Source organism: Arvicanthis niloticus, chromosome 21 (genome assembly GCF_011762505.2).
Source record: "Arvicanthis niloticus isolate mArvNil1 chromosome 21, mArvNil1.pat.X, whole genome shotgun sequence".
Classification (NCBI taxonomy): Eukaryota; Metazoa; Chordata; class Mammalia; order Rodentia; family Muridae; genus Arvicanthis; species Arvicanthis niloticus.
The window spans coordinates 31,055,496-31,069,713 of NC_047678.1; the positions used below are offsets into that span (position 1 = coordinate 31,055,496).

At 46.9% G+C, this 14,218-nt stretch overlaps 1 protein-coding gene across 1 annotated transcript; it reads left to right on the forward strand.

Annotated features, from left to right (window-relative positions):
• Positions 1-8,482: 8,482 nt before the first annotated feature.
• On the forward strand, positions 8,483-11,747 carry LOC117693523 (neutrophilic granule protein-like). Its single transcript, XM_034484228.2, has 4 exons — positions 8,483-8,696; positions 9,486-9,587; positions 10,394-10,480; positions 10,995-11,747. The coding sequence occupies exons 1-4, from the start codon at positions 8,520-8,522 to the stop codon at positions 11,136-11,138; spliced, it is 510 nt and encodes a 169-aa protein (XP_034340119.1). The 5' UTR covers positions 8,483-8,519; the 3' UTR covers positions 11,139-11,747.
• Positions 11,748-14,218: the final 2,471 nt, after the last annotated feature.

A 14,218-nucleotide genomic window follows, 5' to 3' on the forward strand; every position in this document is an offset into this window, starting at 1 on the left:
AGATGACTCAGAAGGTAAGGTGTTGCCATAGAAACGTGGGAACCTGAGTGCAATCCTGGGAATCCACCTAAAGATTGAAAACTGTCTCCACAAAGTTGTCCTCTGAGTTCTACATGTGCACCATGGCCTGTGTGCACCCTGAATCCATGATGCATGTACACAATAAAGCTAATTTTTGAAAGTCGGAAGCTGGTCAGTGCATCTATTCATTCTCTGTGTCTCTGCTTCCTGGATGCTGTGAGGTGAATTCTGCCACCGAGGCCCTCCGTACTATAATTTGTTGAAGCCCTTGAAGATATGGGGCAAAATAAATCTTCCTTTTAACTTTCAGGTATTGTCACAGCAATTAGATTTGAGAACAAAAGGAGTTGTTTGTGGGAAGAGTTTCATTGTGAATTATAACACTCTGGAGATGGATGATGGGGGAGGGGATGTAAAATAGCAAGTGTGCCTAATAGCTTATAGCCTTCAAAGGGTTAAAATTGTAAAGTTTACATTAGATGTGCTTTACTATAAGAATGGGGTGGGAAGGATGCATGATTTTTCACTAAGCTAGCCAGAGGTGGGTAGCAAATAATCCCAGCTTGTGAGAAGTGAACATGTCAGACTGAAGGGCAAGGCCCTGTCTAGACTATGTAGTAAGTTCCAGGCCAGCGTGTGCTTCACCAGAACCTGCCTCTAAACAAACACTGCAGATACTTTTTCTGCAAAACTCGGGAACAACAGTTGAGTCCCAGCCAAGAGGAAGCCTAGTGAGTACTGTATTGTTGAGCAAAGAGATGCAACAGCTTAGATACAAAAAATGAGGCCAGGAAGGGATCAATGTGGGCTGGAACGGAGGGGCCAGGGGTGTAGCAGGAAGTCTTAGTTCTTGTAAGAAAGACCATCTAAGGAAGGGCCATTCCAGTGGGTGGCACTGGAGGAAAAGCTCTAGGATTCAGAGCAGCCAAGTAGCTGTCTCTGCATCTTGAGCATACCATCCCTATTGGCTGCCCTCCCCTGAGCCTCACTCACTACTTATTTGGCAGTGCCAGAGCTTGAACCCAGTGTGTTGTGTGTGCTAGGCAAGCACTCTCGCCGCTGACCTCCATCCCTAGTCCTCTCTCCTCTGTAGAATGGTTATCCCTGGCCCCAAATGGTACTTCTCACACTAAAGTACTACAAACACAGGTGTGAGTTCTGGGGTATATACACAGTTGCTATAACAAAGTACCATTGACTGGATGAGCCAGACAGCTGGAATTTAAGGCTGGGAATGAGGCCCATCTGTAGCATACTTTCCTAGCAAACGTGAAACCCTGAGTTCAATGCTCAATTACAGTAATTGGCATGAAAGTATCCGTCATAGATGTCAAATGCTGACGCTGGGGCTGGGCTGGGCTGGGCTGGGGAAGGTGAAGGGGCAGAAGGGATTCCGCCCCTCCTCCCCCCCCACACACCCCAACACCATGTCTCATCCTCCCCTCCCACTTACCCAGCAAAGCAGGAAGTTACAGGTAACATAAGCAGCGATACAAGGAAAGAGTTGACCCCAACACCAGGGGGCAGCAAACACCACCTTAAGCCAGGTCAGCTTGTCCTCTCACAGCCTTCCCCTCCAGTAAGCTGCATGGACCCTTAAAGACACACTGAAAGCCTTCCTCCTGTTACCAATGTGGAAAGGTAAGTCTGAGTTTTGGGAGTTGACCACCCAAACTCCCCCCCCAGCAAGTGAATGTAAGAGTCCAGGCTAGAGGTGGGTCATTTATTCAGCCGATTTTACTTGACCCCGCTCAGGGTCCCACAAAATGTTTTAGGTGCTGTTGAACAAAACAGGTGAACATCTCTGCCCTCAAGAAAGACAGCATTTTTCAAGGTGGGCCTAAGATATGGTACAAGGCAGGCACTCAGTATTTGGAAGACTGAAGTTTGAGGGCAGCTTGGGCTACTTAGGAGAAACCTGTCTCAAACAACAGAGGAAGGAGAGAAAGAAGATGAAAAAATTAGAAGAGGAAGAGAAAGAAGTGGAGGAAAAGGGTGAGAAACACACACACACACACACAGGGGGCGGGGAATGAATATGCAATGTGGATGGAAACTTACATGGACAGTCAAAATTGTGTAAAAGATGTCCTGTCTCGCCAGTAACCAGGGAAATGCAAACCAAGCTCCACTGAGATGCCATTTTCAGACTGCTGACTATAATCCAGTTAATAACTCATGCAGTCTTTATCAGGAATGAGTTACTTTCATAGTACAGCTAAATTAAAGGTTTTTGTTTGTTTGTTTTCAAGATGAGGTCTCTGTGTAGCCCTGACTATCCTGGAGCTAGCTCTGTAGATCAAACTGGCCTCAAACTCACAGAGATCCACCTGCCTCTGCCTCTCGAGAGCTGGAATAAAAAGGTATGTGCCACCACCACATGGATCAAATTGGCACTCTCGATTCCTTGGTCCATATTCCCTTCCTACTTGTCTGTGAGCTCTGAAAAGAATCCAAATCACCCCAAATAGGAAGCTTTGAACTTTCTCCCTTTGCCTCCCTTGGCTCAAAATCCTGAATCACTTCTTTACAGGGCAAGAAAACAGGCACAGAAGAGGAAAGTGTTCTCCCAAAACCTCACATGATTGTGAGAACCAGGCCACAGGAGGGGAAGGGGGGCAGGGTGGGGTAGGGTGAGGATAAAGTTACACTAGTGTAGTGTCCTGACTCTCCTGGTCTCAGACTTGGCAAAGCAGAGGCCAGAGCAGGAGCCGGGGTTAGAAAGCTAGGGCAAGAACTGGGGCAGGGGCCGGGGCCGGGGCAGGAGCACCCACCTTGCATTGCTTCCCTTCCAGCCATCATCCAGGTTCTTGAAGCTTGGGAGAAAGACTTCTTCCTTACACCTAAAGAGAGGGTGAATGTGCCCCAGCAGGGAGCAAAGAAGCTGCCCCTCTCTGCCTCTCTTTCTTCCAGACAGTCCTGGGCCTTCAAAAACAACAAAACAATGTTGGGCACTTTTTCCTGGAAAAAGATTCCAACACAGGAAATTTTCAAGTACCTTTGAGGCCTATCCAGGAGAACCAGAACATGGTCCTGGCACTTACGGTCACTTAGCCAGCAGATGGCGCGAAGGCCATAGTATTGCCGGACCTTGACTACAGGCTTCCAATCCTGTACAAAAAAGCCCAGCAGATTCCAAAATATGTTTGGTGGGGCTTCCTTTTTATTTCATTTTTCTTTTCTTTTAAGCTTATATTTTGAATTACATCTTGTCTGTATGTGTGGGGGTTACGGGGGATTTGCATGTATAACAGCCTGGGTGTGGAGGTCAGGGGACAACTTGAGGAAGTTGGTTCTCTCCTTCCACCATATGGGTCCCAGGAATGGAACTCGAGCAGCAAGCATCTTTTTTGTTTGTCATTTTGAGACAGAGTCTCACATAGCCTAGGCCAGTCTCAACTTGGTACATAGCAAAGGATGCCCTTTAACTCTGATTCTCTTGCCTGCCTCCACTTCCGAGGAGCTGAGATTGCAGGAACTACCTTGCTTAGCTTATCAGTGGAATTCCTAAGGCATCATTTATTTGTTTGTTTGTTTATTGGTTTTTCAAGGCAGGGTTTCTCTGTGTAACCCTGGCTGTCCTGGAACTCACTCTGTAGACCAGGCTGGCCTTGAACTCAGAAATCTGCCTGCCTCTGCCTCCCAAGTGCTGGGATTAAAGGCGTGTGCCACCACTGCCCAGCTTGTTTGTTTATTTAATGGGGAAGAGGGGTGTGCATGCCATGGTCCATGTGCAGAGGTCAGAGGACAACTTGCCAGACTCAGTTCTTTCTTTCCACTGTGTGGGTCCTGGGGATCAAACCTGGGTTGTTAGGTTTGGTAGGAAAGGTCCTTACCACTTAATCATTCCACCAACCCAAAATCATCCTTCTTCTTCTTCTTCTTCTTCTTCTTCTTCTTCTTCTTCTTCTTCTTCTTCTTCTTCTTCTTCTTCTTCTTCTTCTTCTTCTTCTTCTTAGGACTGTTTCATTCGGGGATAAGTGATACTTTTGTATTTATATCTCCACATGGAAGAAAACAACAGGGGATTTATCCCTCTCATGCCTAGAACACAGTTGCAAATTGAAACCACTGATAGACAGGACCTCCAGGTTCCAGAGCCTTCAAGAGTGTTTCCATGTCTACGCACACACACCCCTCTGTCTGGTACCAGGTAGCAAACATTAGCTCAGTCAAACATACTGGACTTTGCAGGGAGTGCCTACAGGTTGGATGGTACACCGTCGGGTGTGCCAAAACTACTGGGTCAGGGGTTAGGTTTAGAACGTGAGGAAAGGGGAAAAGGCCTGTCAGGTGTGTCTTCATGTGAGCATTGTGGCCTGAGCCACTTTCTTCACCCAATTCACCTTGCAGAGACCACTTGAGCAAGGCCTCCGGAATGTGTGTCCACCTCCTGACCACACATTACAGAAATGGGAAGGGGAGAGCTGAGAAGGAAAGGGCTTTCCCAAGGGCCCCTAGGAGTTGAGTTGGGTCTTTCTTCACAGTTCAGCCCCTATGAAGTCTTTTGACTAGACCTGATACTATATGTTACATGGGAATAGATGGGCATACAGAATTTGGGGTGGGGGCGCCTACCTGAACCCGATCTTTTGGAGTTCATAGGTGAACAGATTTCTTCTGGAGGTGGGGGGTGCTCTTCCTGCAAATACCCATGACCACTGAGCCTCTCTTCAGCCCTACAGCCCTATAGGCCTGGGTCTCTGCAAGAGTAGCAAAACGCAACCACTGAGCCTCTCTTCATTCTTTTTTTTTTTTTTTTTTTTTTTTTTTTTGGTTTTTCGAGACAGGGTTTCTCTGTGTAGTCCTGACTGACTGTCCGGGAACTCACTCTGTAGACCAGGCTGGCCTCGAACTCAGAAATCTGCCTGCCTCTGCCTCCCAAGTGCTGGGATTAAAGGCGTGCGCCACCACTGCCCAGCCTCTGTTTGCCTCTTAGCCTTCCTTCTCCCAGCAGTTACTGGGATTTACAACTTGCCTTTTTCTTTTCCTCTCTCAAACTCTAGCTGTGAGAAACAAATTGATTAATTAATTAATTAACTAATTAAAGAAAAAATAGTAAAGAAACTTTACAAGGATTTGGATGAGCATTCCTCTAAAGACAGACAGACACTAAGCACATAAAAAACACACTAAAATAATTAACCATTAGGAAAATGCAAATCAAAACCACAATAAAACAACATTCTATCACCAGTGCTGCACTCAAGAAGCTAAAGCAAGAAGTTCTTGAATTTGAAGTCAAAATAACCTTTTGAAAGAGAGGTAGGGTTGCAAGATGGTTAGTATTCATTTTGAAACAAAGATACGGTTGCCTTTTCCTGGATTAGAAAGTGCAGAACCATTTATAGTTAAGGTTACAGGTGGGGCATAGCCCAATCCTTGGGAAACAGGTTTAACCATAAGCAGGAATGAGCCTAGTCTGTCTTTACTATAAAATGGCTTTTAAGCCTAAGATGGAGGCAGGCTGGTTTGTCACCTGCTTTTTTATCTCTTTTAGGAGAACAATGGCTCCTTAGCCATGGGATGGTTGGAAAGCTAAAAGCATTCCCTCTAGCAGAAAGGTGGGGCCTTTTTGGTCCTCTTTCAAGCTGCTTCCTAGAACTACCTATACCCACAACAGGAATGCTTGTCCCTTTGCACAGAGAGCTCTGAAAGGAGCAGGTCCTTAACAGAGCTGACACCATATTGTAATAGGAAAGAAAACAAGTCTGGACAAGTCCAGAAAACAAGTTTGGACATGTTTTAATTTTTTTTTTTTTTTTTTTTTTTGGTTTTTCTAGACAGGATTTCTCTGTGTAGTCCTGGCTGTCCTGGAGCTCACTCTGTAGACCAGGCTGGCCTCGAACTCAGAAATCCGCCTGCCTCTGCCTCCCAAATGCTGGGATTAAAGGCACGCGCCACCACTGCCCGGCATGTTTTAAAGTATTATGATAACCAAAAGTCCACCTGCAATGAAGTCATAGCCCACAGATAACCAGACACATCTGGTTATCTGGTTATCTGCCATATACATCAGAAGTAACCCCAATTCAAGCATAAAAGAGGAGCCCCCGGCCGGAGCAGTTCATCACACTGGTAGCCATGGTTACCTAGCATGCTCCTCCATTCAGGCCTCCTCTGTAGCCGAGAGACCAAGCACTCTGCAGCATGGATCATCAAAGCAGCAGCCGAGAGACTGATGCCCCTATCTTCCTGGTCAGGCACTCTCAGGACCTGAGCTGCTGGAAACTGCAGTCATAAGGACTCAGGTCGTATAATTCATGAATAATGATGTACTTATTGCTATGCTTATTTCTTTGGTAATTAGCAATTTATTATTTGTGTTAACTGTACTGATATTGATAGAGGCAATGCATAGGAAATGTGGCAATACCTCGTTGTTACAATAGCTTTGGCATTGGTGATAATATATTGTTTGCTGTGCATTATTAAAGAGCAATTAAATATCAAACCTCTGTCTCTGGTGTACCCTCTCCCCTTTCGTGGAACTGACCATCTCACAGTCAATCCTGAATATGATTCCTGAGTGGAGAGGACCTGTCACTCCTCTCCCCGCTAGGACCCTAAAACCTTATCACAACCTGCTCACGACAGATAACACACTGGGCTCGAGACAAGCTGCTAGAGGCAAAACACAGTGAAGATGTTGATGTCAACTCTGTGAGGGACTGGAGGGCCACAAATTATCAGGTCTTAATTTTTCAAAGTTTTATTCTTGATCTTATCCAAAGACCAAGAACGACTGACGGAGAGATGGCTGGTGGGTAAAGGTATTTACTTCAGCCTGATGCCCTGACGTTTATCCTGGGACCCACATGGAAGAGAGAACTGTTAGGAACCAGGTACTTCCACAGCCTGCCTTCAGTGACACTCACCACTGGCCGCTAAATGCAACACATTTCCACTGTTACCAGGAGGAGTTGTGTACCCTTTATAAAGTCCCTGCCATAAAGGCCTGTGCTGTGCGCCCTTTTTCTCTCTCCCTCTCTCTCCCTCTCCTATTCTCCCTCTGGATCCTTCCTCTCAATCTCCCCATCTCCCCTCCCTCCTCTTCTATTATGTCTGCTCAATAGACCCCTCTCAAATAGACCTCTCTTATGAGACCTGTTGCATGGTGTGACTCTGTGGCATTCCTTGGCCCTGACCTGCTAAGATCTTCTTCCATCACAAAACCCTAACAAGAACAAATTCCACAAAGTTGTCCTCTGACTTCCACACTTGTGTCATGACTGTGTATGCATGTACACATACTAAATAATAAAATTTAATAAATAAATACATTTTATTTTACCTATTTATTGAGACTGGGTCTCACTGTATAGTCTTCCTAGAACTCCTTATGTAGGCCAGGCTGGTCTTGAACTCACAGACACCTTTGGTAAATAAGCCCCTTGAGTTGCAACTAGCCAGTTCCCACCCCAGACTTCCAGCCCCTTGAGATGAAGGTGGCCAAGCTCTACCCTACAGGGACAAGAAAGCCCAAGATCAGGCCACAGAATCCCACCAATCTCTGAGCTTGCTCCAAGATCAAGTCACAAAATCCCACCAATCCCAGACCACCCTGGAAAGCTCCCCTTGCCCACAAGAAACACTAAATCAAGCCTGCCTTCTGCTCAGCTCTCTGCAGCTTCTTCCCACCCCCAGCAGAGGCAGCCACCCTCTTGTGTCTTTCCAATAAATCTTGTGTGATGATTTGTGCACTGTTTCTCGGTTGACTCCCTATGGCTACGATACCTTTTCCTCGGAGCTCTAATGCTTATATCCTCCTGCCTCTGCCTACCAAGTGCTGGAATTGGAGGTGTTCACTACCACACCTTACCTTTATTTTTTAAAGAATGGGTTTTACCTTGTAGCTCTGGCTGGCTTGAGACTCACTTTGAAAACCAGTCCGGCCTTGAACTCACAGAGATCCACCTGGCTGTGTCTCCCAAGTACTGGGTTTAAAGATGTGGGATATCATGCCCAGTCCATGAGTGAAATTTAAAGGCCAAGGGGTGATGACATTCAGAATTTTAATGGTTCATGTATTTTAAAAATGTAGTTAACACAGTGGGTATCACCTTGAGTGTGGCTTCAAAACATCTCTGTGATCCTGGAGGATGAACTCATATGTGGCGTCCAAGGGTTTTAGGCAGCTATTTTTGGGATCAAAGCATAAGAGCCAGGTAGACACAGAAGAGCTGTGAACAGGCAGGTCTAGAGGGAGTAGACAGGGACACTGAGGCCCAGAGTGAACATGCTTGCCCAGCCTGCCCACAAGTCTCTTGCTCCTAGCTTAGGACTCATTTTAATGTCCTGGTGTATTGCCCAAACCTCCTTACCTTTCTTGGCCAACAGTGTTTCATAACATTGGCTAATATTTGATCTCAAGCCAAGTAAGGAAGGGGCCCTCTTTCTAGAGGCACCAGCCCTTTATGTCACCAGCAGTCCTTGGGCAAGGCAGTCTCAGTATCACCTAAATAAAAGGGGCTAAGAGTGGCAGTGTGTCAGGAACAATGGCAAGGCTGTGGAAGACCTTTGTATTGGTGGTGGCCTTGGCTGTGGTCGCCTGTGAGGCCCAACGCCAACTAAGATATGAGGATATTGTTGATAGGGCCATAGAGGTATACAACCATGGGCAGCAAGGAAGACCCCTCTTCCGCCTGCTAAGTGCCACTCCGCCTTCTAGTCAGGTGAGTATCTGCCATCCCAGCCTAGGAAACAGGCAGTGTAGGTTTCTCTTACCTGGGCACTGGGGATGTAGCTCATTTGTTAGAGTATCTGCCTTGCATGCAAGAAAGCCTGAATTTGAACCCCAGCACTCAACAGATGGAGGTAAGAAGATCAGAAGTTCAGGGTTAGTCTCAGCTAGGTAATAAGGTCTAGGCCAGACACTTCTATTCACAGGTAGGACGAGCCTGTACGCTCAGCTTGTCTCCTGACATGAGACATGAAGGGAAGGGACTTTTGTTCCTATTTTACACAAGAGGATACTGAAGGGCAGTCACAAGAGTACCACCTAACCGTTTGTGGGAAAGATGACAACCTCTCCTGTTTTTTTAGACAGAATGCCATGTAGCCCAGGCTGCATGGAACTTGCTATGTAGCTGATGATGGCCTTGAACTCCTGATCCTCCTGCTACCACCTCCTGAGGGTTGAGATTACAGGTGTGTGCCACCACACCCGATTGAACCTTTTATTTATGTCACCCTAACTGGCCTGGAACTTGCTATGTAGATCAGGCTGCCCTTGAACTCACAGAGATCTACCTGCCCCAGTCTCTGAGTGCTGAGATTCAGGTGTGTACCACCACTGACTTTACCCTGTAGGTCTCTGTTATGGCCATTTAATAAGTCCCAGATTTGGGGGTACTGGATAGACTTGAGCTAGACTGATGCAGGCAGTATCACGTGACTCCTCTGTGCTTTGTTCCCTAATCTGTGGAAGAGAGATGCTCACGAGTTCTCTGTTGCTTCTTTAGAACCCCTCTGCCAATATCCCACTCCAGTTCAGGATTAAAGAGACAGTGTGCACTTCCGCCCAGGAGAGACAGCCTAAAAACTGCGACTTCCTGGAGGATGGGGTGAGTCACCTTCTTCCAGCTTCCAGTCTGCCTCATGGAGGAGAAGTTCCCTCTTCTCTTGCCTTCTTCCATGTCACCTGGCCACTTTACCAGCAGTTGTAATGTTGAGGCCTTTTTACAAATCAGATCTTTGGGCCCAGAGATGGTTTGGTGGATTGAAGAAACCCTGGGATCCATGTGGTGGAGAGAGCTGACTTTCACAGCTGTTGTCTAACTTCTATAGACATTACTCTCACACAACTCAAGTAATCAAAGAAAAAACAGGCTCTCTTTAACACCCTTTCCAAGTATATATTATTGCAATTACTTACTCCAATAGCAACATGTGGCTCAGTGTAGTTTTATTTTGCATGTACAAGGTCCTGGATTTGATTTTCCTGGTGCCACCAAAAGAAAAAAAAAAGAGCAAAATGACAAAGTGTCTACAATCCATCTATACATGTTGCTGTTTAAAGACAGAAAGAGAAAAGTTAACATTTTAAAAAATGTTCTTTTACCATTCACATTTAAAGTAATGGTTAAATTTACTGACTCATAACTCATGACCCAGGAACAAGCATCATCTGTTGACAGGTCTTCACCCATAGTCTTCAACAGACACGGCTTTCTCTGGGCATGGAAACTTATGATTACCTCTCCTGTAATCGTTTGTGTGTATGTCCTGCCGTTTATATTAATGGGTGTGCATCTGTCCCTCCCAGCCACTCTTTTCTGGGTCTAGTTTGCATCTCTTATTTGAGGAAAGTCCCTGCCTCTTTCCAGAAATGTGACAAGGTGTCTCTAGCTCTTGTCCCACTCATCTACAGGAGGAGAGAAACTGCACAGGGAGATTCTTCAGAAGGCGGCAGTCAACCTCCTTGACCTTGACCTGTGACAGGGATTGCAGTAGAGAGGTGAGCAGCTTTACTGCCCCATGTCCACTCTGGGCTTCTCACCACCACAGAGGCCCTATCCTGAGGTTAACTATCCCCTCGTGCTGGGCTCTCTCCTGGGCTCTGGGAGGCACTGAGGTGCTGTGTATGTGCTATATACACAGGGTCTTCATCTGAAAAAAACCAAGCCTTTTCCAGCAAGTCCTTCAAGAAGTGTAGCATGTCCTATGTCAGTATGGCTTAGATCTTCTCACTGTTAGGAGAAGGGGAGCTTGGGAGAGTTATAGAGGAGACTCTGGGGCTCTAGAACATCAAATTTCTGGCTTCAGGACGGCCTATGGAAGCCTACTTCCCCCTAATTCTGCTCAGGCCCTCTGGCCTCCCATGGATGGAGGCCAGGCCTCCATAACTCATCAAGCCCTTGTAGTTAATGCCTCGGTTGCCTTCCCGTCTTCTCGAGGGGAAGATCACAGTCAGGTTGGGAAAGGACAATTTCTACTGTGATGGTGGTGACTGTCCTGCATCTTTCCTGCAGCCTACCCAAGTGGCCAGTTTTAACGATGATATAAAGCAAGATGACTCCGAAGAAGACAAGTTCGAAGGTCTGCCCCCTCACATCAGGAACATTTATGAAAACTCCAAGTACGATATCATCAGCAACATCCTGAATAACTTCTAGGGCTGGAAAGAGGAGGGAGGCGCTGCCTGCTTCTCTGACCTCTTTACCTCCACTACCCATCTCCCCTTGCTGCCTTCAGGACCCACCCCTGCTCCCTACCCTTCCCAGGAACACCCTCTGGAGAGTAGCTCTAGCTCCTAAAACATCCATGCCTTTGTCCACTTGCTTCCCTCTGCTGGGCCTTCCAGCTTTACCCTCTATCTGAAACTCTTACTGACTCTTCAAGGTCCAACCTCCAAAGTCCCCTCCAGTGGGAAGCCTCCTCAATTCTCCCAGAGCCAAAGTCCTTCCCACATCTGTTCTTCCAATCCTCAAACCACACTGGTAATACCTGCTGTGTCCCCAGCCAGATGACACTGTATCTATTCACAGCTGGGCCTCCTGGGCCAGTTGCAGGTGGCTGTAGGATGAATTTTTCAATGATGTGCTCTTGGCATCCTGGGAGGACAAAACCCTGTGGACTCCTGCTCTCTGCCTAGTCACTGTGACACCAAGTGCCCCTTGCCATACCCAGGCCCCTTAACCCGATGTGGAAGGTGGGTGGGGTGTGGTCAGGTCACCTTGAGTGAGGCCTATAAGAGAGGTTCAATAAAATGCTTCTGAGATCAATGAGGACGGGAATGAATGGTGCACAGGGGCTGGAATGGCTGAACGTGGCGTGAGGAGACAGATGTGTCAGGCTCTGGGTTGGGGTTGAGGAGATCCAGACTCTGTGAGGCCAGAGAAGGGGCCGTAAAGAAGTGAGGGACCAGCTAGATGGCTCAATGGGTAGGGGTGCTTGCCCCCAAACTGGACAACCTGAGTTCAATCCCAGGACTTACATGATGGAGAGAGAAAACTACTGAATTGTTCTCTGACCTCTGCACCTGTGCTGTGGCATGCATGTACGGTGCACACATGCATTCATGCTCTCTTGTGTGTGTACACACATTCATACAAAATAAAAGTGTCACATTTTTTCCTAATTTTTAAAAGAGAGGAACTAGGTATGGGGACAAAGGAGCTCAGGAAGGCAGAATAGTCTGTCCCCAGTCTCTTTGGCTGCCGTTAGTTCCTTAGCACAAAGGCCCAGTCAAAACTTTCAAACTTTCACTTGGGTATTAAAAAGATCACCATAATCATTGTTATCTGAAGATCACTGATTGTGTGTGTGTGAGACAGGGTCATGCTGTTGAGAGGCCACACCTACTCTATCTTGGGACTGGACTCCATCTTAAAAAAAAAAAAAAAACTGAGAACTTGGCCTGCAGCAGAGCCAAAGCTGTACCCAAGTCCCAGGAAGGATCCCAGGGCTTGTCACTGGCCCATACCCCACAGTCACTCCCTGGCTACACCCAAGTCTCAGGAAGGACCCCACAGTTTGCCATTGGCCCATACCCCACAGTTACTCCCTGGCTGCACCCAAGTTCCAGGAAGGACCCCACAGCTTGTCATTCCCAGGAAAGACCCCATGTCTTGCCATTGGCCCATACCCCACAGTTACTCCCTGGCTGCACCCAAGTTCCAGGAAGGACCCCACAGCTTGTCATTCCCAGGAAAGACCCCATGTCTTGCCATTGGCCCATACCCCACAGTCACTCCCTGGCTACTTCCTAGCAACAGTCAATCAAAGATTAGTCTGATTGTTTCAGATGTGCTTTCGGACCATTTGTGATTGTTCATGGTCTTGCTTCACAGCACTTGTGGGGAGCTGACAGAAGGTGGCTATCATCCTTGCAGCCATCTTGAGCCATATACCCTGATAAGAGACTTGATTACAATAGCCTACAACAGCTGAGCACACTCTGATAACATCTTGCTTTAGATACCCAGGATTTTCCCTTGGGTGTGTGAGACTTAAAGGTGTGTTACTTAAGGGTGTGACTTAGAGATCAGATTTAGAGACAAGACCTAAGGGCATGATTAAAGGCGTGACTTAGAGGCGTGGCTTAGAAGTGAGACACATAAAAGGCGAGAGGCAGACAGAAGAGTTCAGAACAATTTGGAGTAACAGAGATTCAGACACTAGGAGTAGGAGTAGACATTAGACACTTCAGAGAGAACAACTTGGAGTAGGAATCAGGCACTTGGAAGATTATTAGGTAGTAGACACTTAGCACTTGGAGAAAGAACTTGGAACTTGGAGACACTAGGGACTAGGAACTCAAGACTTGGACTTGGAGAGAAGGAGACTGAAGAATAAACGGGATTGAATCACACTCTGTCTGGTCTCCATTCCTCGAGTTCGTCCTCACTCTCTCTCTTGCTGAACCCCAACCTGCAGCAGACTGGAGCTCCTTGGGGCAGTTTGGGCTAACAAGTTAGTCCCCAAGGCTTTTGGCAGTGCAGGTTCAAACACTGACAGAGCGGTCTGAGACATTTTGGCCCCTAAGCGTGGGCTAGAGCAATTCTCAACATTCTTGACGCCCAAGTGTGGGGCAGCTCAGGCCGCAACAAGCACCCACCTGTCACCTTACAATAGACATTCTTTTAGATGCTTGACAGGACAGACACCCCCTCACTTGCTCTCATTTCCCATAAAACTTTGTCCCGAAGAGAGTTCAGGGCTGCTTCAGCAAACCATCCTGTGAGTTGGCGGTGAGTAAGCCCAAACTTGAGTTTGTGATAAAGAGACCCTAATGTGATTACATTGGAGTTGGCTTCTTGGTCATCTTTTGGGGTTCATGAATGCTCCCTGGCACAACACTGTATAGCCCAGGCTGATGTTAGACTCACAGCAACCTACTCAGTCTCCCCAGTGTTTGGATTACAGATGTGGCCCACTGCACCTAGCTTTACTTCTTTTAGTTACTCTTTATTAACTGTAAACGAAGTGTCTTTTGTTTTTGCAAAGATTTATTTATTTTATGTATATGAGTATATTGTACATGGTCACTGTGTTCAGACACACAGAAGAGGGCATCAGATCCCATTACAGATGGTTGTGAACCACCATGTGGTTGCTGGGAATTGAACTCAGAACCTCTGGAAGAGCAGCCAGTGCTCTTAATAGCTGAGCCATCTCTCCAGCCCCTAAACGAAGTATCTTAATACGTAGCTGGTAGCTGTCCTCTCCTTTCACTTCTTCTAATGCCCCCCTC

Bases quoted from the DNA above. Each gene is read 5' to 3' on its own strand.
- LOC117693523 (XM_034484228.2), top strand. From the start codon at position 8,520: ATGGCAAGGCTGTGGAAGACCTTTGTATTGGTGGTGGCCTTGGCTGTG. The intron at 8,697-9,485 runs GTGAGTATCTGC...TTGCTTCTTTAG, and splicing joins CCACTCCGCCTTCTAGTCAG to AACCCCTCTGCCAATATCCC. The intron at 10,481-10,994 runs GTGAGCAGCTTT...TCTTTCCTGCAG, and splicing joins ACAGGGATTGCAGTAGAGAG to CCTACCCAAGTGGCCAGTTT.